At 43.2% G+C, this 27,241-nt stretch overlaps 2 protein-coding genes across 2 annotated transcripts in view; one reads left to right on the top strand and one right to left on the bottom strand.

Annotated features, from left to right (window-relative positions):
* Positions 1–16,918, top strand: part of POLR3E (RNA polymerase III subunit E) — a 41,733-nt gene extending 24,815 nt beyond the window's left edge. Inside the window, exons 14-21 of the mRNA XM_019512854.1 lie at positions 2,590–2,671; positions 4,178–4,237; positions 5,183–5,340; positions 5,649–5,713; positions 9,330–9,823; positions 12,810–12,887; positions 13,823–13,936; positions 16,087–16,918. Of these exons, the coding sequence (XP_019368399.1) occupies positions 2,590–2,671; positions 4,178–4,237; positions 5,183–5,340; positions 5,649–5,713; positions 9,330–9,823; positions 12,810–12,887; positions 13,823–13,936; positions 16,087–16,143 (1,108 nt within the window). The 3' untranslated portion in view covers positions 16,144–16,918. The remainder of the gene's footprint in view (positions 1–2,589; positions 2,672–4,177; positions 4,238–5,182; positions 5,341–5,648; positions 5,714–9,329; positions 9,824–12,809; positions 12,888–13,822; positions 13,937–16,086) is intronic.
* A 2,950-nt stretch (positions 16,919–19,868) lies between these two features.
* The window catches only part of CDR2 (cerebellar degeneration related protein 2), a 15,561-nt gene continuing 8,188 nt past the window's right edge, over positions 19,869–27,241 (bottom strand). Inside the window, exons 3-5 of the mRNA XM_019512856.1 lie at positions 23,832–23,980; positions 23,406–23,570; positions 19,869–22,360 (exon numbers count right to left, since the gene is read on the bottom strand). Coding sequence (XP_019368401.1) covers positions 21,493–22,360; positions 23,406–23,570; positions 23,832–23,980 — 1,182 coding nt within the window. The 3' untranslated portion in view covers positions 19,869–21,492. The remainder of the gene's footprint in view (positions 22,361–23,405; positions 23,571–23,831; positions 23,981–27,241) is intronic.

Raw genomic sequence — 27,241 nt, forward strand, 5'->3', positions numbered from 1 at the left:
TACACGCTGTGGTAAGCTCTATTGTGACTTAAAGTGCTCCTAAATATTAAGCTCTTTTGATAGTTTGCAGAAAAAGCACATCTAATTTACCTTGACTATAGTTTCAAACTGATGATGCGCACATTTTTACTCAATAGGACAGTAATTAGATCATTCACACCAAGTAGGTGGAAAACCTGCATCCTGCCCCCCCACCCCAGCTGGGCAAGCAGCCCCCACTCCCAGTGCTGCCACACCTCTATTCCACACCCCCACATGCTCCTCCCTAAGTAAGTTGCCCCACCACCCTGGCTGGGCAACTTGTCCCAGTCCCAGCCCCAATCCCTCCCTCCCCATGTCCCTTACCTCCCCCAACCCCAGTAGACTTACCAGCTGGAGGCAGCTGTGTCAGCTGCCTGTTTAATATATGGTTGAATCTCCAAACTAACCGCATCCTTTCTGAAGCTTTTCCGAATCGATTTGGATGCTTCAGATTGATTCAGAGTTTGTAACGGGTCTCCTGATTCAATATGGATTCAGAGATTCAGTCCCTGAATCGGGCTGAATCTCCTCAGAGTCAAATCAACTACCAAAGCTTTGCACAACCCTAAAAGAAACCTCCAATGAAATTTGTCCTTTATCAGTCTTCTCTATGTTTATTGCTGGTGGGTGCTGGAAGCTGCCCTCTGGAGGGATTTTCCCATTTGCAGAATATAGAGTGAGGTGCTAGGTATACTGTCCATGTCTAACACCCTCCCCTTTAAGAGTGCAGGGCTGAGCAAGCAGTATCACTTTTGTCCAGTGGACTATTGCATACTGGGAGCATGTTGTGTCTATCTTCTTGAGTCAGCCATGCCTACTCAGCACTAGTCAAATTATACAGCTTCACTAGTAGCAGTGAACCTCTGGAACATGTTTTGTCCAATATTATCAAGGGTAACAGTTGCTGCCTGGATAGTGTCTGTAGCCACCCAAGCACACTCTCCCCTAAACGTTTCCCAAAGGGATACCATAAGCAGGCCAATGTTGTACACGAGCTCCCAGAATGATGGCACAGGGGTGTTGTAGCCAGTTTTGTGTTGCTAGATCTGTGAGGCCTGGGATGTCTCAATCCCAGGGAGAAGACTGAATGCATTCATGAGTGCTGAAGGGAGAGTCACATCATTGATGTTATAGCTCTTCCTCTTGCAACAGACCAGAGTTTTGCAATGCAAGATAAACCTAATAGACCGGATCCAGACATGCAGGCACATGCAGTTTGTGGTGCCACAAAACTCTTTGCAGTGCCACAAACTGCATGTGTTACATGTTAAACAATGTCTGGCGCTGCTTATTTGCAGTGCTGGGGCAAGATAGGAAAAAACAAACAAAAAAAACCTCTGGGGAAAAAAAAAAAGCAGCACAAAGCATGCAAAAAGTGCCATGTACCAGGACAAACGTGGAGACAGGGGAGCAGGCAGCCTAGGACTGCCTGCTCCCCAATCTCCATGGGTTGTGAAGCCCCTGTGCTGAGGCACCCTGTGCCCCAGCCAGTTGCTCCCCAGCTGGCTGAGGCTCAGTGTGCCTTGAGACAGGGGAGCAGGCAGCCCTGGGAACTGCCTGCTTCCCCATCTCAAGGCACACTGCATCCCAGGCAACGGGGGAGCAGCTAGCTGGGGTGCAGGGTGCCTCAAGACAGGGGCTTCATGTGCCTTGGCATGGGGGCTCCACAGCAGAGCCCTTGCACTGAGGCACACAGAGCCAGGAGCAGGGCTGCTTGCTCCCTCATCTTGAGGCATGCTGCACCCCAGCCAGTGAGGGAGAGGCTGGCTGGAGTGCAGGGTGCCTCCATGTGGGGGGCTTCACAGCATGCAGAGATAAAGGAGCAGGCAACCCATCTCCATGTGCCGCTTCCTGGCTGGCTGGGGCCTGCCAGCTAGCTCCATGCTGAGGCACTCTGTGCCCCAGCCATCTCCCTTGCAGCACATGGAGCAGTGGGACAGTGTGTCCCACTGCAAACCACACGAGCAGGGGGCGTGCAGTGCAGCTCACAGTAGCGGCACAGATTTGTGACGCTATTTGTGCTGCTGCAAACGCACACCACTGCTTGTGTGAATACAGCCACAGAGTCTTAAACCAGGTGGGGTTGTTCTGGTCTTAAACCAGGTGGGGTGGGAGCGGGTTGTGTGCTACACAAAATGACACTTCAGTCAGCAGTGATCATGGGAATTTATAGACAGCAAAGACTGAGATCCCTGGTGATGATGGACATAATTCAATTAGTTGTGCAGCCCAACATGGTTATTGCTGCAATCCCTGGCCTGGCTGGCCCCAAGGTGGATGGGCTGAATAGCATAAAGCAGGGTTTACACCTGTATAGCTCCTGTCTTGCCAAATTAAGCTTTGCCCATGTTGCATTAATTTAACTGCATCAATGAACGTCCTCCAGGGAGAATTCCCTTGATGTGAACACAGCTTTAAGTTCATTGGAACTTAGGTGCAGACAGCAAATCACACTGAATGAAAGATCATAAATGGGCAACAGAAGGCACGTCTGCTGTCTTAAAAACCCTCATCATTAATAATTAGTTGCAATGCACAATAGCTAACAGTTTCTTCTCTAATTCACAGCGATGTCCTCTATCCAAAAGACACCTCCAGCCCACATAGCGGAGTCCCTGCAGAAGTGCTTTGTAGAGGGAGAGACTTTGTTGTAAGTACAAAAAGTGCTAGTGTATGTGGTGTTATTGCTCAAATGAACTCCAGATAACATTTATGTCACTGGCCACATCCTTGCTAAACTGTGCTGCTCTCTTCTGACCGGATGTGTGTTCCAAAGAAGAGAGAGCTCTGAATTACTCTAAAGGATTCTCCGTGAATGATTTAAGAGAGTTGCTTGGTATGTAGATTGTTGCTTGTCAATCAGAACGGCTTTGTTCTCTTAAACTGTTAATCCAGCATCTTTTTGTCAAACAGTGACTTCACATGCAACGTGAAAAGGCTGCCAGACTTGCACAGAGATTAAACTGCAGAATGGAACAGACTTTTTTTGGTAATTTGTGTTTAGTCCTTATGAAAACTGTAAGGCGAATTAATCCCTAGGTAGTGAATGCTCCTTATATTGATCATAAGGACTAAGTACAAATTGTCAAGAACTGGAGAGATACTAGCATGTTTGTGACCATATTGTTTGCTTGTAAGGTCTGATCCTCTCCTAGTTTGTACTCTCCATGGACTACATAGCTCTTAAATTGTGTTGGGCAGTTGGCAGCTGTTGGTTTAGGATCTGTTAGAGCTCCTATGTGATTAGCACAGACAACAGTTACAACTGACTTTGACATAGCTAGATTGCAGCCCAGCATGCTTCTGTTTGAGAGATCTGGATTCAGGTGTAACCCAGTGATTCGTCTTCTGTGGAATTTGGGAAATTAAGTGATGCTGTAGTGTTATGGGTTGAAGCCTTGTCTGTTTGGAGCCTGCATATAATTGTAAGAAAGGACAAACAGAGCCTGCCCAGGTGCTTATTATCATTTCCACCCTAAGCCTTGGTAAAGCAGAGAGCAGGAGTGGGGCACAGAGCTTAAGTGGCTTTCAGTTCCCTCTCAGCCCTTCACAACATAGTGAAAATAAAGGGACCTGTGCCTGTGAAAGCTGAGGTGGGAGACAGTGGCCCTAAAAGTGGATTTTAAGCAGTTGTGGTGTCATGTACTGGTGGAGGGTATACGCAACCCACTGCTGTCTACAGTGTGTAGATTCTACTATGCTGGGTTTTGCAGAGAGGCCTGTGGGAGAAGGTGGGAGTCCTACAGTAGCAGAGGGTGTAAATGTAACTAGTAGTGATGGCTGATGGAGACTTCCTTAAGAGGAAGCCAGGGTTTGGAGCAGAATGTCTTGAGTCCTAAGCCAGTTGATGCCTAAAAGTCATAGCTGTCTTTCCAGACCCTCTCTCTCTCTTTCCTTGTTAACCAGGCTATAAGTACAGCTCTGGCCATGGCTTAACCAAGGCAAATCTTGGATCCCCCAGAATAGCTGGTTTTTGTTCAACATTGTCAACAAGAATAGAGTAGGCTAGAGTCAGGTCTACCTTACCTCAGTTAACCATGGGCCCTACTGAGAATTGCAGCCTCTGCTTCCATCCTCCTGGTCACCAACAGCATGAACTCATTCTTCAGTAATTCAACTTGCTAAAATGTGTCTCTTCCCCTTTGCTTGCCTCCAGATGTGGAAGTTTACACAGGATCGTTGGGTTGTGCGAAAGGAAGTAGCTACAGTTACCAAAGTGAGTGACAGTTTTTTCTAACCTGGAGGTTTGTGATAAATGGATGGGGTGTTGTCAACAGCCCCCTTCATGGCCAGCTGACCTAGATGCAAGCCATTTGTTGAGCAATTCTCACAGTGCAGGGAAGCTGTATTACTGCTGACTGAGGACATTACCGTACACATCTCATTACTAACTTAGTGCTAACCTAGGGCATTTCTGCTTGGGGATGGATGTGAGTTGCTGGATTAGCCAGAGCAAATGGAAGACAGAACAGAATCAAAACTTTGAGTGTCCTAAGAGGAGGATGGCAGTTAATTACTTAGGAGCAACTCAGGTACCTGACTCCTGAATTATTTGCTCAGGCATTTAAGCATCAGGCAAGTAAGTGGGAAGAAGGGAGTGGGAAAAGAACTGCAAATGTTTTAAAAAGAAATAATATGGCGGAGTAGAAATCATTTGAATAATCTTTCAACATGTAAGATCATGTTATGCTTTGCAAGCTGTTGCGATTGGTGTGTTATACCCAGCCTCATGACCTGTGGCTGACACAAGCCACCTCTGGGCTTTTAACAGCACCTAACAGCTTTAAGCTTAGGGAGTCTCCACATCCAAGGAGGCTTAGGGTGGTAGCATGGAATTGTCCTCTGTGGAATTAGCTTTTGCAAAAAAGCTCCATGGGATATTTAACTGTTGCAGATGGCAACCCACCACTTGACTTTAAGTCTCCATTGAGATACGGTTCTTTTGCCATCCTGCCAGGAGGTGTTGGTTTGGTACCAACACCAAGGGAAGATTATTTCTTACTGAATTGCCAACATGTTGTTTGGAAGTCTCCCAGCTAAGCCTTAGTCCAGTCCAGTGCAGCTTTGCCTACCTTGTGAATCTGCATCCAAGTGGTCTGTAACTGCAAGCATGTTGTTCATGTGGCTTCTGTGATCAGTTATACTTTTTTCTTTCTTTCAGCTTTGCCCAGAAGACGTGAAAGACTTTTTGGAGCACATGTCAGTTGCAAGAATAAACAAAGGCTGGGAATTCTTGCTTCCTTATGACGAAGACTTTGTTAAAAAACACCCAGATGTGGTTCAGAGGCAGCACATGCTGTGGATGGGCATTCAGGCCAAGTAAATGACTTGCTTTCTTTTGGGGAATAAACTAAAAATATACAATGAAGAAACTATCCGTTGGCCATGTAGATGCCTACAGATGGTTTGATTTGGTTTTCCTCTTAAAGAAGCCAACCTGTGGTATGATTTATAGTTTTGTGGCTCCCAGCTTCACTAAGCCTCTGAAGTCCTCTAAATTCTTTGGCTTCTGAAAATCAGCTTTTCAGGAATGGAGTGTCTTTGAAAGGCAGAAGCCTCAAAATGCATGCAGGTATAATAATGACTAAGAATCTTTTTTTTTTTTTTCTCTTTCCTGCCCACTCCAGATTGGAAAAGGTCTATAATCTTCTAAAAGAACATATGGCACCAAAGAAACATGAGGCACAATCAGGTAAATGAACGGCTGCTGATATCCTTATAAAACATGGTCTCCCATTTGTGTGTCCAGTGCGGTACATCCGTGAATTGTTCTCAGCTGTTGAGGGAGCTAGGGGAGGTCTGCTGGTGTCTGCCATTTTCCTTTGCATTGTTTGGGGCAGATCCTGTGCTATAGTAAAGTCATGGTAAAACCACAAGGGCAGTGCTAAGTGACAGTAGTACTGAGAATTTGCCAGTATGGAGGAATCCTTGGTTACTGTACGGTTTCCATAGCTGACTGCAAACATGTTCTTCATTCGAAGCAGCACTGACCTTGAGTAAGGAGCTTTTTGTGAACAGGCACCAGAGCCAGCACATAGTGGTAAGAGTCACTGGGGAATACTGTGTAACATCCCCTCAGTTTACAAGCTGATGTACTGGGAGTTGATTCATTCCCTGGACAGCCACAACTCAAACAGAAGCATATGTGTCTCTAACCTTCCCTCCTCCCAATTCTTTTGCACTGAATTCTGCCTTGGCAGAGCTGATAATCCAGTTGCTGGCAAGTAACTTGTTTAACAGGTGCTCAAATGAGCTTGAGGCCTTCTTTTTTTCAGCATGACTGTGCTCCGTGGCTGCCAGTGAGAATTTAAAGTAGCTGTTCTGTAATCCTAAATTATTAAGAAAAGTTGAGATTCTAGGGAGGTTCACCTCGGTATCTGGCTGGCTGCCAGACTTAGGCACCATAGAGTTTGTAAGCAGAACTGACAGGCGAAAATACAAATCCATTCAATAGCTGTTGTCTGATCTCCTTGGAAGGATTATGGTTGGTGTATCTGGAGGGGATTAGCAGGTCTAACAGCAGAGAGGATCATAGTGTGAGCTGGGGTGGCACATGCAGATTACCATGGAACACGGTACTCCCTTAGTGCCAATACCTGCGGCTCCTCTCTGGCATCCCCACGTGCTGAGAACTGAGGTGATGCTGGTGCCAGGTGGCAGGATTAGTGAGGGAGGGGACTTTCTCTCTATACAAGCAGTAATTACTGGAGGGAGGGTTTCTCAGCCTCTTTCATACAATGACTTGAGTGCGAATTGGTGATGTCTTGTAGACTCGCCTGAACCTTGAATAGCAGTCACTCAAATCATGTCCCTCTCCATCCTCCTCTTGGTAACCATACATCTCCACAGGGAACTGTAGCTATTCTGTGGCTGGCTTTTTCTCTTTACAGCAGATTCTACGGGTGTCATGAATCAGTGTCGCTTTCAAAGGGAAGCTCAGCCTTGGGACTCCCCAAAAAATAAACCTTGTTTGGTCTTCCTGTTCTGTAGGGCCCCTTGAAACTAGCTCTGGTGTGGCTTTGGGGCAAGCCTCTGACTTTGAAATCTGGCTCTTCTTTCTGTCCCTGGCTTCCCTGGTAATCTGTAACACCCTGCGCTCAGAGAGCACCTGCGAAGGGGGGTCTTTTCTTCAAGGGAGGGGCCAAGAGGAGCCAGAGTGCTGACATCCCAAGTAGCATAGCAGATGGCTCTGCTTCAAACAAACAGTCCTTATTATGCTGCTGAAGTTCCCTCCATCCTTCCTTAGACTCCACTCTGACTTCCCTGGACTACTTTCCTTCTCGCTCTTGCTCTCTGAGCTTCACTTCTCAGGCAGAGCCAGCTATACCGGCCACACAGTTTTTACAGAACTATAGTAGTTGATGCAGGGACTAACAGTCATCAAATAAAATTAAACATAATGTCATAGGGAACCAATCAGGGAGCATTTCTGCAGTTTGCTGCCAGGCCAACACTCCCCACCTCCCCAGGGACTTGTCCTACTTATGAAACTACTTACAGCAATGCATGCTCACACTGAGCACCCCTGCAAGTGCTCCCCACCAGAACTGGAAGCTAGAGCTCAGCCAGCTTGGCCTCTTTGGTTACAACAGGTGTCCAGGGTTTATTAATAAACAAATCATCTTACAAGGAACTGAGTAGCTTTGGGATCCCAGGAAAGCTTTGGGTATATGTACACACAATTCCTGATTTACGCTAAACACTTTAGAACTTGGGTACACCTGTTTCCTTGCAGCTCTTGACTTCAGACTTAAAGATCCAGCTTCAAGCATCTTGCTGCTAGTTGTTATGGACCTCATGAGGTCATGTAGTTCAACTCCCTGCTCAAGGCATGATCATCCCTGTCTAAACCATTCTAGCCAAGCGTTTGCCTAGCATGGTGTTCAATTTCCAGTGATGGAGGTCCACCACCACCATAGCTTGATTCAGTGCTTGACCACCCTCAGAATTAGAAAGTTCTTCCTAAATTTCTCGCGTTGTAATTTAAGACCATTACTTCTTGTTCTGCTCCCTGTGGATGTGGACCAGATGATCACCATTCTCTTCATAACAGCCTTTTTGCATTTGAAGACTTATCAAATTCCCTGTCCAGTCTTCTGCAAACTAAATAGCCCAGTTCTTGTAATCTTTCCTTGCAAGTTAGGATTTCTAGGCCTCTAGTAATTTTTGTTGCTGTCTTGAACTCTTTCTAGATTGTCCATGTCTGTCTTGAAGTGCAGTGCCCAAAACTAGACACAATACACCAGGTAAGGCCTCCCCAGGGCTGACTGGAACAGAAGAACCACTTCCCATGACTTGCTTAAGTTCTGTTATCCACCCTGGTATGCTATTAGCTCCCCCACTCAATAAAAGAGCACTGTTAGCCTGTTCAGCCTGCAGTCCACAGTAACTCTAGGTCCTTTTCTACAGTACTGCTGTTTAGCCAATCGTGCCTCAATTTGTATACGTGCATTTGATTTTTTTCTAAGTGCAGCGTTTTACATTCATCTTGTTGTGTCATCCAATTTGTATTTTGGATATTTGTTTTTAATTACCACTTAGTCCTATCCTCTAAAGCATCTCCTGTTCTACTCAGATGGTGTCAACTGTAGATTTACTAAGTGTACACTCAGGTCTGTCCTCCAAGTCATTAATGGAGATATTGAACAATACCGGACCCTCAGAACCCTATGAGAATGTCATGGGTAATAACGTTGAATGTCTTGTTAAAGCTGAAGTATATTACATCCACTGCTTTCTTTCCTTTCTCCCTGGCCCCCCTATTTAAGCATAATATGCTCTTGACAAGTCCATGTTGGCTTCTCCTTAGCACCTTGTTATCCTCCAGGTGCTTAAAATAGATTCCTTCATGATATGCTCTAGAATATGTCCTGATGTTAATAATGATTGGTTTGTAATTCTCTGGGTTCTCGTTGCCCCCCTTGATTTGCCAGTTTTCAGTTATCCAAGACCTCATCTGACTTCCATGAGTTCCCAAAGATAATAGCTAGTGGCTCTAATTGCCTCAGTCAATTCCTTGAGTACTCCAAGATGAATCTCATTGGGCCTTGTTGATTTGAACATCCAGCTTGTCAGGATAGCCTGCTCTTGTGCCCTTGAATATTGTCTCTGAAAACTCCCATTCATATGATCCCGTTTGCTGTCTTCTGGTGTTGCTCACTCTTCATTCTATTTTGGCCATGCCTCTATTGCGTAGACCATGGTCCCTGGCCTGAGCCTACCAAAGTCTGCTAAGTGTTCTGCAGAATTAACGTGCAGGTGACACCAAGACTTTCTAACATGCTGTGGGGTCTCTTGTTTCTGCACAGCTCACCCATTGGTGGTTTCCGGGGAACAGCGTGTCAACATGGCTAAAGCGAAAGTCAAACAGAACTATGGGCAGCTGGAGAAAGATCTGGAGAAGCAAAAGGCAGAGAGCAAGACAAGTGATGCTTCGCCCAAAATGGATATTTCCAACATCCGCATTAAAGAGGAGCCTGTGAGCGATGAGGAGCCCATGGACACCTCTGCCTATGCGAGCATGAACAATGGAATAGTCAATGGCATCCACTCTGAGGAGAGCTCCACGGACTCCTTAAATGGCCACTTGCCTGGAGGGTGCATGGATGGAGTCGCACAAGAACTGAAAGCATTTGTGTTGACAACTTTTAAGAAACAGTTTGTCCTCACTCTGAGTGAGCTGAAACGGTTATTTTATCTGCACTTGGCCAGTCTGCCCCCGGGACACATGTTTAGTGGCATTTCAGATAAAATGTTACAAGACATGGTATTGGACACTGGCTGCAAGCAGATTTTGGTGCCTGTGAGTATCCTGTTTACACTGTACACTTTGGGGAAGACCCCAGTGCTAATTAGCTGAGATTTGGAGCTGGTCTGAAGTCCTGTTGAGTAGACTCAAGAGCTGCCCAAGCCCTTTATAGTGAAGCAGGGGGTTGTCCTGCCTTCTGACAGCACCAGTCTTCCCCCTGTGGTGTCTTTCTCAGGGCCACAGCTTCCAGTGTGCTGAACTGAACCATGGTGGTTCCTGCTTGCCATTGCCCTAAAACTCAAGGCAGTTCAAATCCTTGAGTGTCCTGGGTGCCTCGGATGGGATTCTCCAGGCTTTCAGGGAGGAACAATGGCATCCCTTCTCTTGGTGGGTTGCAGGATACATCTGGTGCTTGGGAAGTACATCAGTGGAGTCCCACACTGTTTCTGTGTTGTATTTCTCTGGCTGCTGGCTAGTACATTTCCTTTCCTTGCAGGCAGTCTGTGTCCTGCTTCCTGTTTTTACAGCTGCTATAAAGATGAGGAAATGTGCTTCTGTGTTTCAGAACCCGGGCTGTAGGGAGACAACTCGGTATAGGGAAGAGAGCTTTCCATTGTGCTGGTTACAGAGCGAGCCTGATGGGAAAACCAGCCTGCAGGAGAGCTAGCAGCACTTCTCAGCTCACAACTAGAGAGAGAACTTAGAGTCAGCTGCCAGTGGGGAGAGAGTCAAAGGGGAAGAGTGAGCTGCTTGGAGAAGCAGGCAGGCAGAAAATGCAAGAGAAGACAGACCAAGAAGGTGATCAGGAAACAGAGCAGGGCATACAAGTGAGGCCCATACATGGGCTAAGGATTGGTGGGGGAGGTGGATGCACAGCTTGAGGATTGAATAACAGCTCTGAAGTGCTCTGTCCTCTGCCACTGACTTCTGAATCCTGGTTGTATCCCTGCCTGCTCTTCTACCTGGAGCCTTCTTCTGTAGCTATTCCACTATTCAGTCTGCAACAGGGTGTGATAATGAGGTGAGGCCACTGCTATGGGGGAACTCGAGGTTGGGTTTGTGGGTGGTGTTTGTTTTTTGGTGGGTTTTTTTTTTGTTGTGTGTTTTTTTTTGTTTTTTTTTTAGAATTTCATAAATCAGTTTTGATTTTTATTTAAATAATGTAAATGTTAATGAGGTGACAGGCTCCGCTGTTGCTGAGGAACGCTGAGCAGACAGCGCAGCTAGAAGGGCCCCTAGGGAGGAAAGTTGTCCCGTGCATTCCTGCTTTCCTTGTTTACATGCACAGCCTGACCCCCTGGAAGTGGCTGTTTTTAGGTTATTGTAGCGTGTGCTGAGACCCTGTGTTGTGATGCTGGTGGGATCAGTGCTGGAAGGAAGAATTTGCAGGCAGCAGATCAGGGTGCTGGGAACTGGCAGTAGGGCAGGGTGAGAACAGTGTGGAGGGGGAGGCCTTGCAAGATGATTTCGGCTGCAGTGTCTTGAGCAGAGGGACTGGGGGAAAATCATTTTATTTATTCCCAAATAAGTGCCTCGTTGGGAGCAGACTGGCTGCTAAAATTCAGTAAAACGACACGGGTGTAGAACAAGTTTCCTTCCATCATGGCCAGATAAGTGCGGGCTTGTTAATACTGTTTGGTTACGAAAAATTCATCGCATCTCCTAGTGTTTCTCAGTGGGGAACCATGTAACACGGTGCTTGCAGAAATGCTCGTTGCTGCATGTTCTGCCTGGTCCAGATCTTCGCTGCAGTTCACCTTTCCTGACATGTCTGCGTTTATCTGTGGAATAAGCAGAGCAGAAAATCCAGCCTTTATCAGCTACTGTTCCCTGCAACAGACTGCGGAAAGTGTCAGGCATTCTTCAAGTTGCATTGTAAAACAGCCTGAGTCCTGGATCTTAGCAGATGCAAAACCTTGTTCAAATTACGTGATAGGTCAACATTTGGGCTATTATAGACTATTGAATAGCTAATCTCACCAGACAGCTCCTACCAAAAAAACCTCTGCCTTTTCTACAGCAAGATCCTGACTAAGTGGGGAAAATCAAGACATGGGTCTCTCACAGAGCAGTACATAGCCCTTTCAGTCAAGTTGGGAGGGAGAAGGGAGGAAAGGTGAGTTTTGTGCTAGCCATCCGCAGCTCAGTGTGTTACGGTCTGGAGTGGAACAAGCGACCCTCTCCCCCAGCCGGACGGACAGAGATCTGAACTGACCCATTAGCTCCCAATGACCGATTTGGAAAATTGTGTGGTTTGAGCAGTTAGTAAGGAACGAATTGTGAACGACACGCAGGAGGAGGCCTGTCAGGAGCCAGGGAATATTCCAGCTGTTTGTTAACATTTTCCTTTAGAGCAAAGGCTGAGGTAAACGGAGGGTTTTTCTTCTGTGCAGTGTTTGTGTCAAGGATGAGCAGTGAGATGGAGGCTGCTATGTCCTTTGGGATATGTAAGGGCACCAAGATACCACAGTTCGGAAGAAACAAGCTCTGTTTCCTTACTGAGGTGCTTGGAGTGAAAAGTACCTTGTTTTCCAGGTCTGAAATGAGGGTCCAGGAGGGGCATTGAAATAAAACCTGCCAGGGGGAACCCATCAGCCTCCAGAAAGACAGGGAAGTCTGCTTGGAGCCATTGCAGGGAACAGCTCTGGGCAGCTTTTCACCTGGAAATTTAACACTTCTGCCAGGTGCTGCTCCTGAGAGCGCTGCGCATCTTGTCAGGAGCTGCTCTAAAGGTCTTGCTGTGGGATTGCACCTTTGCAGATGCACACCAAGGGTGATTCACCCCTCATCCCATGCACGTAACCTGCACAAGATCTGTGCGCCCCAAATTCCCATTTTAACACTGAAACAGGCTGTGAGTGCCTCTGTGTGTGGGCCCTGGGATAAAATTCACTCCTGTGCCAGGGTGAGACCAGATATGGCTCAGCAGGCCTATATAAGGTTGTTGAAGGGCTCCTCCAGCCCTGAGTGCTGATTTATTTTAATGGCCTGTTTTAACAACTGTTCAACCAACAGCCCTGACGGTGCCTCCTGTTCTCAGTTTCCCCCACAGACTGCTGCTTCGCCAGATGAGCTAAAGGTTTATGCACTTTGGGAAGCCGGGGACGTTTACGATCAGGTAAGCAAACGTGGTCATGCATCTAGCAAGGCAGATTGCTAGTGGCTGGAAGGTTGGTGTTACTGCTTCCTCTCCCCCGCTTTTGGCCCCCAGCCCCTCTTTGGAGTCTGCAGTTTCCAATATAAGGCTTCTGCCAGCTGCAAGGAAGTGCTTGAGCTGCAGTAGTGGTAATAGCTCTGCAGGGCCATGATGGAGTGGGTAGAAGCAGGAACATATGTTGTTTGCTAATTTGATGGGAGTGCAGATAGCTTTGATGCTGAGTAGTACAGATTCCCTAAATCATTTGTTTTAAACCTGACCTTAGAACCTACTGAATGCCGTTCCATGCTGTTACCAGGTCAGCACTGACAGTGTTTATTCCTTGGTGGTACCTGAAAGATTAGATTTTCCTTCTAATCAGAATAGGAAATAGCTGATACCTGTTGGCACCTACTGACTTGATAATTGTTATCACAGTGAGTGGAGCATAATGTAACTTCTACAATGTTTGATAGAGAGCAGTTTTTGGTAGAAAACAGTTTTCACAGGGAAGGGCATCACGCCTAGATGGATGTTAAAGAAGGCTTGCTCAGGTAAGTAGGTAGAGGCTAAGCAGCCAGACTTCTGTTGTTCTGAGCTGATCTGACCCTAGTTCCATTGATACAACTCTTCCTGTCTCAGTGCATTGTACAGCTACAGAAAATTAGTGAATATTTGTTCAGGGGACTATGCAGGATTCACGTTAGGTAACTAAATTAGCTGTAGCTCTAGCACCTGATGGGATTACTAGGAGATGGCTTTGCTAGGAAGGATTCCTTTACCACAGTTCAATGGCAGTGGTTGCAAGCTAACATCACCTAAAGGCTTGCTCTGTGCTGATAGTGGCTTTCTTGTTTCAGGCTGTATAGACTATAGAATATGACTATTTTTTTTCATTATTAAATTTTCTTTCTAAGCATCGGCAGGTGCTGCTTGAAATTTTTTCCAAAAATTACCGAGTGCGCAGGAACGTCATCCAGAATCAGCTGAGTCAAAATCTAAACAAGCAGGAGGTGGATAGAGTGTTAAAGGTAACTGTCATGCTTAACACCAAGTACAAAGCTCCTATTTTATTATATGATTTTTATGATTGCTTGTAATGCCTGGACTTGGGCTGAAGCGCTGTTACAAACAGCAGTGGTCTTGCTACAATGGAGAGAGCTTTATGGCTCCACTTTCCCCAAAAGCCACTGACTTTTTTTAAATCCAGCTTCTTTGTGTGCTTACAGCAAGAAGTCACTCTTGTTCCTAGCTCAGGCTGACAGCACAAAGTGGAGTAAATAGGACTTCAACATTGTTATTAAGCAGCTGTAGGCTAAACTACACAAGCATTGCGAAAGACCTTTTCAGCTCAATGTTTGGCAAGTTTAACCAGTGATTCCCATTTTACAAGCGCTTGGGAAGCGCAAGCTGGAAGCACTTGCCTTCATCCTGTACTAGAGTTGACAAGGTGCAGAGGCAGCGATAATCTTAGCAGAAAACCAGTCTTACGAGATGTATCTTACGCAAGAATGTCTCTCAGTTTAACCCTCTTTCTGTTCCTTGCCTTTTGAAATACATACCTCTTATTTTCTAAGGTGGTACATGACCCAGGGAATGCCCCAAGGGCTATCCAGCCCGCGATTAACACACCTTAGCATGTTGGCTGGTGTTGCCTGACAGAAATCTACCATAACACTTGAATACAGCTGAGATTTGGCTCCCTGCGGGCACTGTTCAGCAAAATATGTTCACTGTTCAGCAACATATTTAAGTGTCCCACTGAATAGGGACTGGTATACGGATCAGTTGTGCATTTGAAAAACTGAAGAACCTCTGCTTTGCTAAGAGGACAGATTTGATGATAATGTGTCCATGTTCTCCAAGACAAGAATCTGGTCTTGTTGAGTCTGGAGCATTTTTGCCTGTAATTTAATACATCATGCTGGTACAGGCAGTTTTTCTCAAGAGGACAGAGGTGCCTACAACCTGACCAACCAAGAGCTCTTGGATAAGATGTAGGTTCTCACAGTGTTGCTACTTAACAAGGACTTTACCTGTGGGGGATGTCAATGTGCTAAGAACCACCTCTTTTTGGTGCAGGACTGGGGTGTGTGAGTCGTGTTTAATTTCTCCATGAATATACATGGGTCCAGGCAGTGTAAGAAATAGTCCTTATGTTCAGCGTGCAGTTAATCCATTACCACGTGCCACTCCTGAGGCTTCCTTTGCCAGTCGGATGGTTGCATTCCAGTCAAACTGCAGCCTGCATGAAGCCCTGACTGCAAATCCTTATTTCTCTTCCCTTTCCTCGCCTCCCCCCACTCCCTTGTTAAGACTAGAGGGACAGGCTGAAGGGAGTTTTGGTCTGCAATCTTGATCTACAGATATAAACTGCTGTTTCTTCCTAGCTTGCTTCCTTCTTTTGAAGGTTGAATATTTGCAGTGCATTTGACTGCTGTGGCGTGATGCTTAGTAATAAAATCAGAGCTCCTTTTCTCTGAAGCCACATAACAGCACTTGTATGGGCATGTGTTAGTCCTTGTTAAATCGTCTACTAGAGACTGGGAGTGAGAGAAGGGAGGGGAATGCTGTTTTGTCAGAAATTCACTGGAATTAGTGTTTGCTATATAGAAAAAATACTCATTGATGTTGAAATATTTCAGCTTCCCCAGGCTGTTTACCAGATGCTCAGTTTATAGTATCAATGCATAATCCAGTGTTTTTGCAGTTTATTCTAATAAATTGCTTGATCTTGCACTACTGCCTGCAGCATTTGGATGTTTGTTACAAGCTCTCCCTCCCCTCACCACTTCCTTGTGCCAACTTTGCTCCATACCTGTCCCTCCTACTTCTGCTCCCCCTCCAAAATTAACTCGTCACACCTGGTGAGAGGGGTGCAGTGGTACCTAGCACCAGGAAGAATCCCAGCCTTGCATGGTCCCTGGGTCCTACCACAGTAAATGTGATTAGTAACAAGAGCAGCTCCAGAAGCCTCAGTTAGATGGAGAGGCTCCATCTTGCAACTTCTACCCATGGAAGAAGCCCTAGTGAGGTAGGATCATATCCCCTTCTTAGCTACTTGAGCAACAGAGGTTTAAGGGGCTGTTGGACTTCATAGATAAGGAATGGGGGGGTTAGTAGTAATACCTGGACAAATCACCTTTTTAGTATCTGTAACCTCTTTTCCCTTCTTCCTTAGGATTGCTGTGTAAGCTATGGTGGAATGTGGTACCTTAAAGGGACGGTGCAGTCTTGACGTTGGTGATATGCTTTGTACTCCAAGGTGTCTCCAGGATGGAGGAGGAAAACTGCAATGGGTGGTAAAGACAGTGAAATGCCTTTGCTTGAGGGAGCATGGGGCAGGATCTAGCCATGTGGGCATTGCAGAAAGACAATTATTGATGTCACATTATTCACACACCTGTTTGCATGGTCGCCTAACTGCAGAGAGCAAGTAGGAAGAAAACAAGGGACCCTATTTGCGGTTTGATTAATTTGGGATTCCTAATGTATTTTGCTTCTCATTCTGTTTCATTATAATAAAAGTATATACTGACAGACGTGATGGGAAATCATGGTCTAATATCTTATTTTGTAACTAATGCCAATAAATTGTAAATCTGGTTTACAAACATCTGATTTTTATTAAATGCCTAAAAGCTCATGCTTTAGTCTTTGAGTGTCACAGCACCCCTCAGGCCTACTTAAATACTAATGTTTATTGAAGTATTTATATGAGTGGGTTTGTGCAGCAGTTGGGGGCGAAGCTGTCTTTAAACGTTGTACTACATTCTACGTAGCAGAAAGTTTCATCAATTGTTTATGTGAAATGAGTTGTGCGAGTAGTCATATGAAACAGATGTGGATTATTCCAGTCTTCTCTTTTGTATTACTGTATGCAGATCTGGCAAGGTAAGTCACCTTCTGCACCATTGGAAAGGCATCCCATGGTAATTACCACACTCGGAGATAATGTAAAATCTATATTTTGTGTAATTTTTTTCAACAAAATAAAATTTAATCTTGAAGGTGAACCATGGCATCTTAATCTAGCCACGTTTGTCCATGAATAGAAGTAATCTGCCTAACCCAGTTCCGTAGGTGTGACACTTAACCTTCCTTGGTCTAACTGGGAAGGTGTGTAGAGAATGGGGTGGGGATTTGTGGGGGAGGGGCATAGATGAATAGGGATTTCAAGCAATATGTAGCATCTGGCCTAATACTCATTATGGCAATTTCTGGCATTCTTCAACTGGATGGAGGCTCTGTTAAGCAAAGTCAGGAGTTCTTCCATAATCAAAAACCTTGTTAAGCTAAGTTTAACAAGTAGGTGGGGGAGACATAGGAACCAGCTAATCTTGATAGCTGAGGAGCGTAGCTCTACATTAAGACTTTTATTCTTTGGTCTAGTTGGGCTAAAGGCAAGGTATTGTTTCTGCTGCCTGCTACTTACTGTCTCATATGCTAGGGAAAAAAAGTCTTGTTTAAGTCTGTAAAGGAATGAAGGAGGTTATTTTTTGGCTGAAATATTTTGGCTGAAGTAGTAAGATTGGGGCAGTTAAACTAAATATGGTTAACTTCACTGGTTGATTAAATAATTTATACCATGTTAACATAGAGCATCCGGTTTCGAGACACCATAGTAATCCTTTCGTGAATGAACTAAACCCCTTTTTCATTAATAGTGCAGGAGATGCTGATTTCCAACACAGAAAAAACCGCCTTTGCACTGATTATTGTTGCGTAAGTCTTATGCGATCTTTAGTTTGTTGCTTTATTTCTATATACTGGATGTGGTAGAGGGGCTTATAAAGTGAAAAAATTACCTGAACATGACTGCTAAAGATAAAATGGCAAGCCTGCCTCCTAGGGATCATTCTCCAGAGCATTTAAGTACAGTAAGAAAGCCTGAGGCTGAATTGATTCAATCTTTGCAGGTTAGTCTAGGCTGTGTAGGTTGAAGGGATAAGCAAGTGAACAGACATTCACTTTTGATTCCAGAAATGCAGCCACATGTCTGCAGTGGCTCAGGCCAGAATCCAAGGGGCAGTAGAGCATGCCTCCTTCCTCAGCTGGGTCAGACAGCTTAGGCCAAGGCTAGCCTGCCACCCTACAAGGGTGGTGGGGGGGTATTGTGGAAGAGGTACAAAGCAATCCTAGGATGCTGGAGGACTGAGTTAACTTTGAATCTGGAGGGGATCTGGGACAGAAGTTCAGTAAACTGGTTTAACCTAAATCAGTTAAGTCTGCTACTACATCCAGACTTATCTTAAACCAGTTTCAGGCGTTATGGAAGTGGTTGATGTGCACTGAACTTCTGTTGCGTTACAGATCTGAACCGGTTTCTGATCGTGTATATCAGTTTATGTGTAATTTGTATCCCTAACCAGCAGGTGTGTTGTGATATTATTCTTATAACAGTGCATAACGTTTGTCTTGGTAGTATTCATGAATAGATCTAGATTGTGCAGGTTTTGTGACAGAATTAAGACTTCTAAAGTAGTAGAAACTGTAGCACTATTTAAAACATCAGCTAATAGGAAGTGTACCCTGAAAACTTAGTCAGACTTTGAGATTACCAGATTGATATTATTGCACCCAATCCGTGCATCCTCGGATCAAAGATTTAAATGATACACAACAAACAACAAAATGAAGAATATTGCCCACTTCAGCCTCATGGCAATTAAAAGGCAATAGCACAATCTGCTTTTATACTTCCACTGTGCTGCAAGTGGATAGGTCTGTCCTTGCAGGACAAAACTTTTTCTTTGAGAAAGCTGTACAGGTGCTGTCCTACTCTTGCAAATCCATCAACCAGCTGGTATGTGAAGTTGGATAAAGTAATTTTATTAGCTTCATTTAGTTGGTGAACGAGGGAAGTGGATTATTAATTACTAGAACATAAAAGCTAGGAAAGCATTTTGGAATCAGTTCACTGACGACACCATAAATCGGGATGGTTAAAGTATCATATTTTCTCACATACAAGCATGGTCCCAAGTCAGATATTCACTTTATGTTTTTTAAAGACAGAATGAAGGAAAGTTCCCTTGAAAATACTGGTAAGTAGCAGCAGCTAGGGAGCCCAATGCAGTGTTATTTTCTGTAGCACAATTCCCTACTGGGGAAAGCAAAACTTCCATTACCATATTTCCTTGCCTCTAAAGTGCCACAGCATCTCATGTATTAGCGTCCTTGCACTGCAAAATGGTGGCAGTGCTCCAGCCAGCACTTGAACTAAAGCTTGTTCAAGCTTTAGTTCAGGTGCCCCTGCTGCCATTTTGCAGGGTGTGGACACTGAAATGACAGAGAGGCTGGCTGGAGCATGGTAACTATCATGCTCCAACAGACTCGATAGTCTGCTCTTATGTGCTGTAATTACAGCGCATCTGCAGGCACCCCGTGTTTGATTTGAAGTAAACCCTGTCCTGTGGGGCTTTCAGCTTACTTTCAGGTGTCAACATTGTCACAGTTAAATCATGCATGATCTTTTAATTCTAAGGTTTTCCTGAGTTTTGCATATTAGATTATTACTAGTCCATTTTTTGCCTGATGACATAGTCCTTTTGTATGAAGTGTTGTACAGACACAAACATTTATTTCAAAAGGGATCTGAACGGAGAGGTTTTCAGCCTGTGACTTGGAAGCAAGGAGCCAGTTTAGCATCCTCTGTTTAAGGCAAACACATGAGGAGAGGTATGCCTAAGAAGAAGGATACGTCCTCATGTCCCCTGCAGGAATTATGTAACCTGCATATTACAATGAGGAGCAAGAGCAATTAATACCCTTTGGTTCCTCTCAAAAAGCCCCTCAATATATTTTAGTGAAAATGCACAAGAATTTAATTGAGTTACAGATGAGAGCACAGGTGACTCTAAAGATAGTAGTAGTACCTTCCAGCCAGTTAACTCCTGATCTGTATTTGAGAATGGCAGCTTTACATCATTAGGTACAACTAAAAGCATGAACCCCATAAACTTCACCAAGATGGATTTATTTGCATTTTAGAAAAAGTCATAAGTTCCACATTTTTTTAAATAGGTGTTTATAATACAAACTTACAAGTTTTTAGGGTTGTGGAAATTTAAATACCATAACCAATGGACACACATATATATTTAAAAACAAACAAAAACCCACCAACCTGTGGTATAAAGGCAGACAGAAGTTTTAATAGGAGCAGCACTTATGACTAAAGCTATAAAATTAGTGTCAACACCTTGCAATAGTTTGGTTTACATAGGCAATGCAAGTGGATAGATGATCTCAAATTTGACCTGCATGCCAACAGCTGACAGTACTCAACCCATGCTGATAAAAATATTTATCTAGTTGCCAATCCTCAGCTCATTTTCTGCATTTCCTCTTCCAATTCCCTGATGCAGCTCTAGAAGCATTCATCCACATTCTGTATTTTCAGAAGCTGAAAAAGCTTATTTTGAAGTAATTTATCAAGTGGAAAGAGGAAAAAGGTATAAGAAGATAACTGTTTCTTGGCCCTGGTTCTTAGTGATTATATTTAGATCTTCTAAAGAAGTTGTATTTTTTTTACTGCTGTTAACATACAGGTTTACACAAGCTCAAGCTAAAGTGATATCAGAGGTAACAGGCAAGTGTCTAACAATTTACCCAGCCTGTCTCTTAGAAAGTTGAAGAGTGAGGTCTATAAACCAAAGTTATCACAAAGATTAAACAAAAGTGCAACATTCCATCTGATCAAATAGTTTAAAAAAACCGCACAAAAATGCATTTAGTAAGTGTACAATTGTAAAGGAACAGTAAGGTCCTAGGCAGTGTGCATGATTCACAGTATCTTAGCTTAAGACAAAAGTGCCCTAAAAAATAAACTGTCCCTCTAGAAAAAACAAAACAAAACAAAAAAAACCCACAAAAAACAAAACCAACCACCTTTACGTGTAATCCCTTAAATATAAACATTCTTGTGGTAATCTGTGAGTTTAGTGCATGTGAAAGCTTGGTACCAACCTAAACAAGGAGAAGAATTGGCTGCTGTGCCAGATTTCTCACTCCTTTGGGAAAACGCATCTTGACTGCTAACTTCAGTATCAAGACTCAAACAGCAACAGTCCACAACAGTATGTTTTTTGTCAAGAAAAGCACACCCCAAAACACAACTACAAGGTTATGTCCAGTCCAGAACCTCTCACTTGTAACCCCCAGGGAAAGCTTACCTCTAGGTTTCCAACAGAAAAGTATAACAATGCAGTAAATGCTGCTTTGGTCTCTGGTTTCTGTAGCAAATTAGGCAGCATGAACTAGATTGTCAATTACTGCTCAGAAGAAGCCAAACCTAGTAAGAAAATTAAGCTACATTTCCTGCTTTAAAACTGCTAATGACTACCAATTAACACTAAATCCTTTGCTAGGCAGGGGTATTATGCACACAAAATGCAATGGACTAACTGATTAACATCATATATATTCACAAGTCAACTTTGAACACTGAGTCAATTCCAGGAACTACACGTGACACATATCAAGGTATGTATAAAACCCTTGAAGGCCCTTTTAAAACCCCCTGCCCCTTCTGGAATACAGATAACTGGTCATTGGATCATAAGCACTGATAACATGTAAAGTGTTAGTGCTGAGAAGACAGAGATTTATATTTAGCTCTGTGTTCATCTATTTCTTGCTTGGTTTTCTTGATACAGCTAAAAATCTCCTTGAAAAGAGCTTTATATTCAGGAAGAGCATTTGTGGGGGAGCCTGTCAGTTCCACATTTACAGACTCTCTATCACTAACTGAGAGATCAAACTGGGAGTTCTCCAAATTAGTGTCTTTTGAATACTGTTTTGATGTCTGTACAGCCTTGTGGTTCAAGGAATCTTCATCCATTTGACATTTCTTCAGAAGTTCCTCATACTTTACCCTTAGAGCATTATACTGAGCATCAACTTCATTAAGCACAGAGATACCTCGCTGCTTCACAGCTTCTGCTCTCCTGATACAGGTTTCTTCGTGGCCCCTTAGAATGTCTCCGCTGGCAGCACTGCTTAGAAAGGTTTCACTGTTGCTTCTTTTTAGGGCTACCTTGTCAAGCTCTGGGACAGCCAGAGTTATACCCTCTAAAAGGCTCTGACTGAGTTCCCTTTCTAAAGGCTCTCTAAATGAGATAAAAAATGATTCTGGAACCAGTTTCTCTACACTATTCAGTACATTTTCAGACTGAAGTATCTGCTTCATTTCAGCAACTTCCGTTTCAAGCTCTTCTGCCCGAGCCCGATATAAATCTATATCAATCAGCTTCTGTTCAAGGTCACAGTTTTCCTTCATCACAAGGCTATACTCTTCTTCCATTGTCACTCTCTTTTCCTTTTCCAGGTTAAGCTGAGCCTGCAATACGGTCATTGCCTTTTTCAAGTTCTCATTTTCTTCTTCCATGGGACTTAACTGACTATCCATGGAGGCAATTTTTTCTGCAAAAACATGATCATAAACAAAATACCTGCAGAAACAAGAGAGACATTAGAAGTTAGGGCTGCATGGTTTTATACTTCTACCCAATTTAAACAGACTACCCTGGATAAATTTTAATCCTGTGCAATAAACTGATGGAGGAAATAGACACTTTCAACCATGAACCTAAAAACCTATTACCCAAACAAAACTTCAGTGCTTTATCTTCCTAATTCACGTAGAATGTGAGCTGCTTATTTTGAGTGTCAGACTGTAGGCACAGAACTTCCAAGAAGACCTACAACTCAAAAGGTTTTTAACGGGTTACGTTACTACAGGACATTTCTTGTATTGAACCACACAATGCACCTCCTGTCCAGAGGTTCCTCTAAAAAGTTGTGATACTAAAAGAATAGAATGTCAAAATTGGTACAAATACTCTAGTTTAAGGTTTTGGCTGTAAACCTTACATGCCTGCTTTGTATCATCTTTCCCTTCAACCCAAATTAAGGTGAAATCAGAATAGTTAGATTAATTTCACTCTCTTTGTTCAAGGCAGACAACTATTCTATCTGCAGACTGAAGTAGAAGGAAAGAAATCTGATAGAATATTCCATGGAATAATCATAAAAGTAGCAGAGGGAGCAAGCAAACTAAAAAGCACTTAAGTTATACAGAGAATATTAGTTTAAACCAGTGTGGACCAACCCTTTTGCCACAAATTGGCCCCAAACCCTTTGAGTGCCACTCTGATCCTCTTCCCCCGACTCAGCTGCTTTGTCCTGTGCTCTCCTGCTCTGCTTTCTCCTCTCTGCCCCATCTGCCATGATACTACCTGTCCCCTCCCCAACTTGCTGCATGCCACACAGAAGCTGTCGATATTATTTATGATGCACGTACTGCCAGATGGCCACCCCTATATAAAAAAAAAAAATTAAATGCTGGATAAAGCAGACTTGTAGAACCTGTTTCTGTGTCTAACCCATTTGTCTTAAGTGAGACTAAATTTTCTGCTCTGCTGCAAGCAAAGTCAGTGAAAGATTCAGATGCCTGCTGGTATAGTAAAGTGACATGTCACTGTGATGGTCTCTTACTGGCGAAGGTCATACAGCTCCTTCAAACATGAGAAGCTATGCATGGATCTTGGCTGCTCAGCTCTGTCATGGTTCAAACGGCCTCGTCCAGATTTCTTCAGCTCTTCCACTTGTTTCTGGAGGTCATCAATGTGGGTTTGCAGACTTTCAATAGTCTCAGTCAGGCTACAAATTAACAAATAGATCAAACTGTTAAAGCCAGGAAATGCTAAGTCATAGGCATGATAAACCACTACACCCTAAGCTGCAATTTCTCTCAAACATCCTTGACTGCCACGTAATCTTCAAAACAAAACCACTACTTCAAATATTAGACAATTGTAGACAAATCCAGCCACCTAAACAAAGTAATGTACTCATACTTTCCTGCCATTCCCTTACTATAAAAACCAAATAAAGCTCACTAAACAGAAACAGCCACATTACCTTAGTATCTTCTGTTGTGAGGATCTACTCTCAGCAACTAGTTTTTGATTTGCATCTTCCAGTTCTCTTGCTGTAACATCCAGTTGTTCATAGACCTTTGCATGCTGGTCATTCATCTGACGTAAGAGTTCCACTTGCTTTGTAAGGTACTGCAAGATAATTACTCTGCTTTACACTTTATACTGCTAAAGGCCTTTTTGGCTTCTCATTCAATTTCTAAAACTTAAATTTATCTAAGTAGTGCCTTTTTTTTCCTTCTGCAGTCACAATAGACAGAGATGTATCGAGAGATGATGGAAAAGCTTAGAGGATTCCATCTTATGGAGAGAACAAACAGGTTGTGATGCAAGTTACAACTTCCAATTGTAACTATGCAATTTAAACAATTGTAACACCAGGATCATACATCTTCAGCATGAAGCAGTGCTAAGAATGTAAGAATGCAAGGTTTAGTTTAGTCTTAAGCTAAAAAGTTGATATTTTGCAAGTGATCTGTAGGCAAGCAGTTGGGACAGACTTTAATTACAATAACTAGAATATCTCCCTGTGTATAGTGCCAGTCATTAATTTTATATGAAATCCTGTCACATTATTTTTCTATCTGTGAATCTTTGGAAAGCCCAAATAAAGCTTTCCACTGTAAGAGTACTAAACTGCCATCTCTAAAGCCTCTTGGCATTATAAACATCTTGAGCTATTCAACACTGAAAAGTATTTAAGTGTGTTCTAAAATTCACATAAGTGTTTAAAATTCCAGGGACTCTGAATACAAATATGAAAAACCCTATGAAGCTGAAATACCATGGAATTAAAAACAAAGATAATTAGCATTCAAAATGTAAAGACGAACACTAAATTTAGAACATAATAGTTTTAGAGTTGTGTTACATACAGTTAGATGCCAAGTGTTCAAAGTCACCAAGCCACATCTAAGCTGCCTGAAAGATTCCTAGATAAGAGCCAATACCTTTGTAAACCGCCCAGTAATTATAACAGCTTCTAATATTTATTCTACTTAACCTTTTACCTCATTCAAAGTTAGTTCACATTTTAGGCAATCTAAGAAAGGATTACAAATTAATCTAGGACTGCGGATGCACATAGTAACTACTAGATCAACTGGATAGCTGTTGGCTAGAGCTTTTTGCAGCTTGCAAGTCTGACAGGATTTACACAAGAATAGCACATGGATTAGCCGACAGAATCTCAATACAGCAGCCTCAGATTAACTTTCCTTGTCCTCTGGTTTCAGAATAGGAGTTGTTCATGGTTTCTTTAGCAGTACAAGAGTGAGAGCATACAGATTAGAAATAGAATTTAGGTGCCTTCAGTTGTTATAAATCAAGAAAACCTATCCAAAGAGATCCAGGTTGTAGTCATATTGGTCTAGAGGAAAAAGCAATCGGGACTCGTGGTAGAGGTGATATTTTTTGACTAGACCAACTAGTTTTTTGCAAAAAAAAGTCTTTAATTGCTCAAAAGCTTGCAATTAAAGAATTTTTTTTTTTTTTGCAAAAATCTAGCTGGTCTAATTAAAGACATCACCTCTACCACAAGTCCTTATTGCTCTATCCAAAGAGATTGTACTTTAGGTGGAGTGAAATCAGAGCAACATGGGAAACAGGAAGGAAAAGCAAAAACTGCTTGATCGCCTCACTTTGCCTTTACCAAGGCAGCTTGAAATACTACTGCAAATGAGTTCCCACCCTCAAATACCATTAAAAGGTTAAATAGGCTTCTTAATAATTTTGTAATTCACAGCAGCATCTATATCAGTTGCAAAGGAAGTAGAACAACTCTATGTGTCTGCAGATGATAAAACTGTCTAGCAGGCTTGTACTCTACCATATTATTATGAAAAGGGAATAATATAGCTTCTAAATTTGGATTTAGGAGCTGCCAGTACTCAGACAGGGTCAGGCAGTCCCCCTCGCTTTCCTTCTAATGTACTGTTGCTGCATTTATTACATTTATCATGATTAGTTATTGTATACGTGTCAGTGCAAAGGTCTGCAGCAAGAATCAAACTGTACCTCAGGGTGTCGACGTTTGCTAGTTTTAACCTTCAAAGGAATAACTTTGATCAGACCTACATGCACCTCTTGGCTTCCTTCATCCTTTCCATGCAGCACAGTGCACTGCATTTCAGGATACCCTTTGCAGTTAGCCTTAAGGCTTTGTTGCAAGAAGCTGGCAGCCATGAGACAGAGAGCTAGCTACTAAAAGCAAGTTATAGAAAGTAAGACCAAAACATTTGGTAGTCCAGTTCACTGTATAAAAAGAACTGATATTCTGAAAAAAAATTAAGAGTATAAAAATAAATCTCTTTACAGTGGCAAGTAAAGCCCCACCTATACATTACACGTGTCAGATTTAAGACCTGCCTGTACAATTAGAAATGTGGACCTTGCACGTTCATCTTGTCCTAAATCACTACATAGGCTTCCTGTGAGGGGAGAAAGGAAGGAATATGAACGTGTGTTATCATTTATAGGACCTCACGTTGTATCTTTAGGCTAAGTAGTTTGCACACACCACCAACTCCTCATATTAGTCTATACCCACAGGTGTCTCCTGCCATCCTGTTTTCTCCCTTTATTTCAGGGACTCTGTGCAATGATTCCCCAGGCATGGGCACTTTCCCCTCCCCATCCTGGGGTGGTGTGCATCTTCTAATCTCCAATGCCAAGGACCTCCTTTGAGGGCCTCGCTCTTTCCTCTGTTTTCCATTCCATGTCAGGAGTTCTTGTATGTCCTCACAGGTCTCACTTCTCCTCTCATAGAAGTCTTTTACACTTTAAACTGTATGGGAGGATGAACAGAGCTAAGTTTAGGAATATTGTTGTCACCAGATACAAACAAATTCCATTGGCACAATTTTGGATTGTTGAAATCATTGGCTGCTAACCAAGTATCAGTCTCTGTATGTTCCCCATGTCATTCTTTTAGTGAAGATCTGACAAACTAAAAATTAGTTTTGCCTACTGATGCCTAGAAATTTCCCCCAAAATTTGTAATCTGCGGCAACATTCAAAAGTTGGTAAAGACAATGAGTTGAGAATTGATCTTTAACTAATGTCCTAGTGCATATGCACAAGAAAGCTGAATTGTCATTTGTCAAGGCAACTTTAAATTATGTGCCTAACTTTCAAGTGCTCCACTTTGCAACTTAACATTTTTGTATATATACACTTCCTAGTATTTTTAAAGATGCACAAATTCTGTTACGTGCAGCTACCTGATTTTGATCTGTATTAGTCATTACTAGTTTTTTTTCTTTTAACTCAATGAAGCAAACGTAACCATGGTCTGCTTAATTCAGGGGTAGGCAACGTCTTTTTGCCAGTGTTGGCATGCCAGAAAAACAAAATGAGGGCTGGGGGTACATGGCAGGATACACCATGCTTGTG

This window comes from Gavialis gangeticus, unplaced genomic scaffold (assembly GCF_001723915.1).
Source record: "Gavialis gangeticus isolate Ggan-Ray unplaced genomic scaffold, GavGan_comp1, whole genome shotgun sequence".
In the NCBI taxonomy this organism is placed as follows: domain Eukaryota; kingdom Metazoa; phylum Chordata; order Crocodylia; family Gavialidae; genus Gavialis; species Gavialis gangeticus.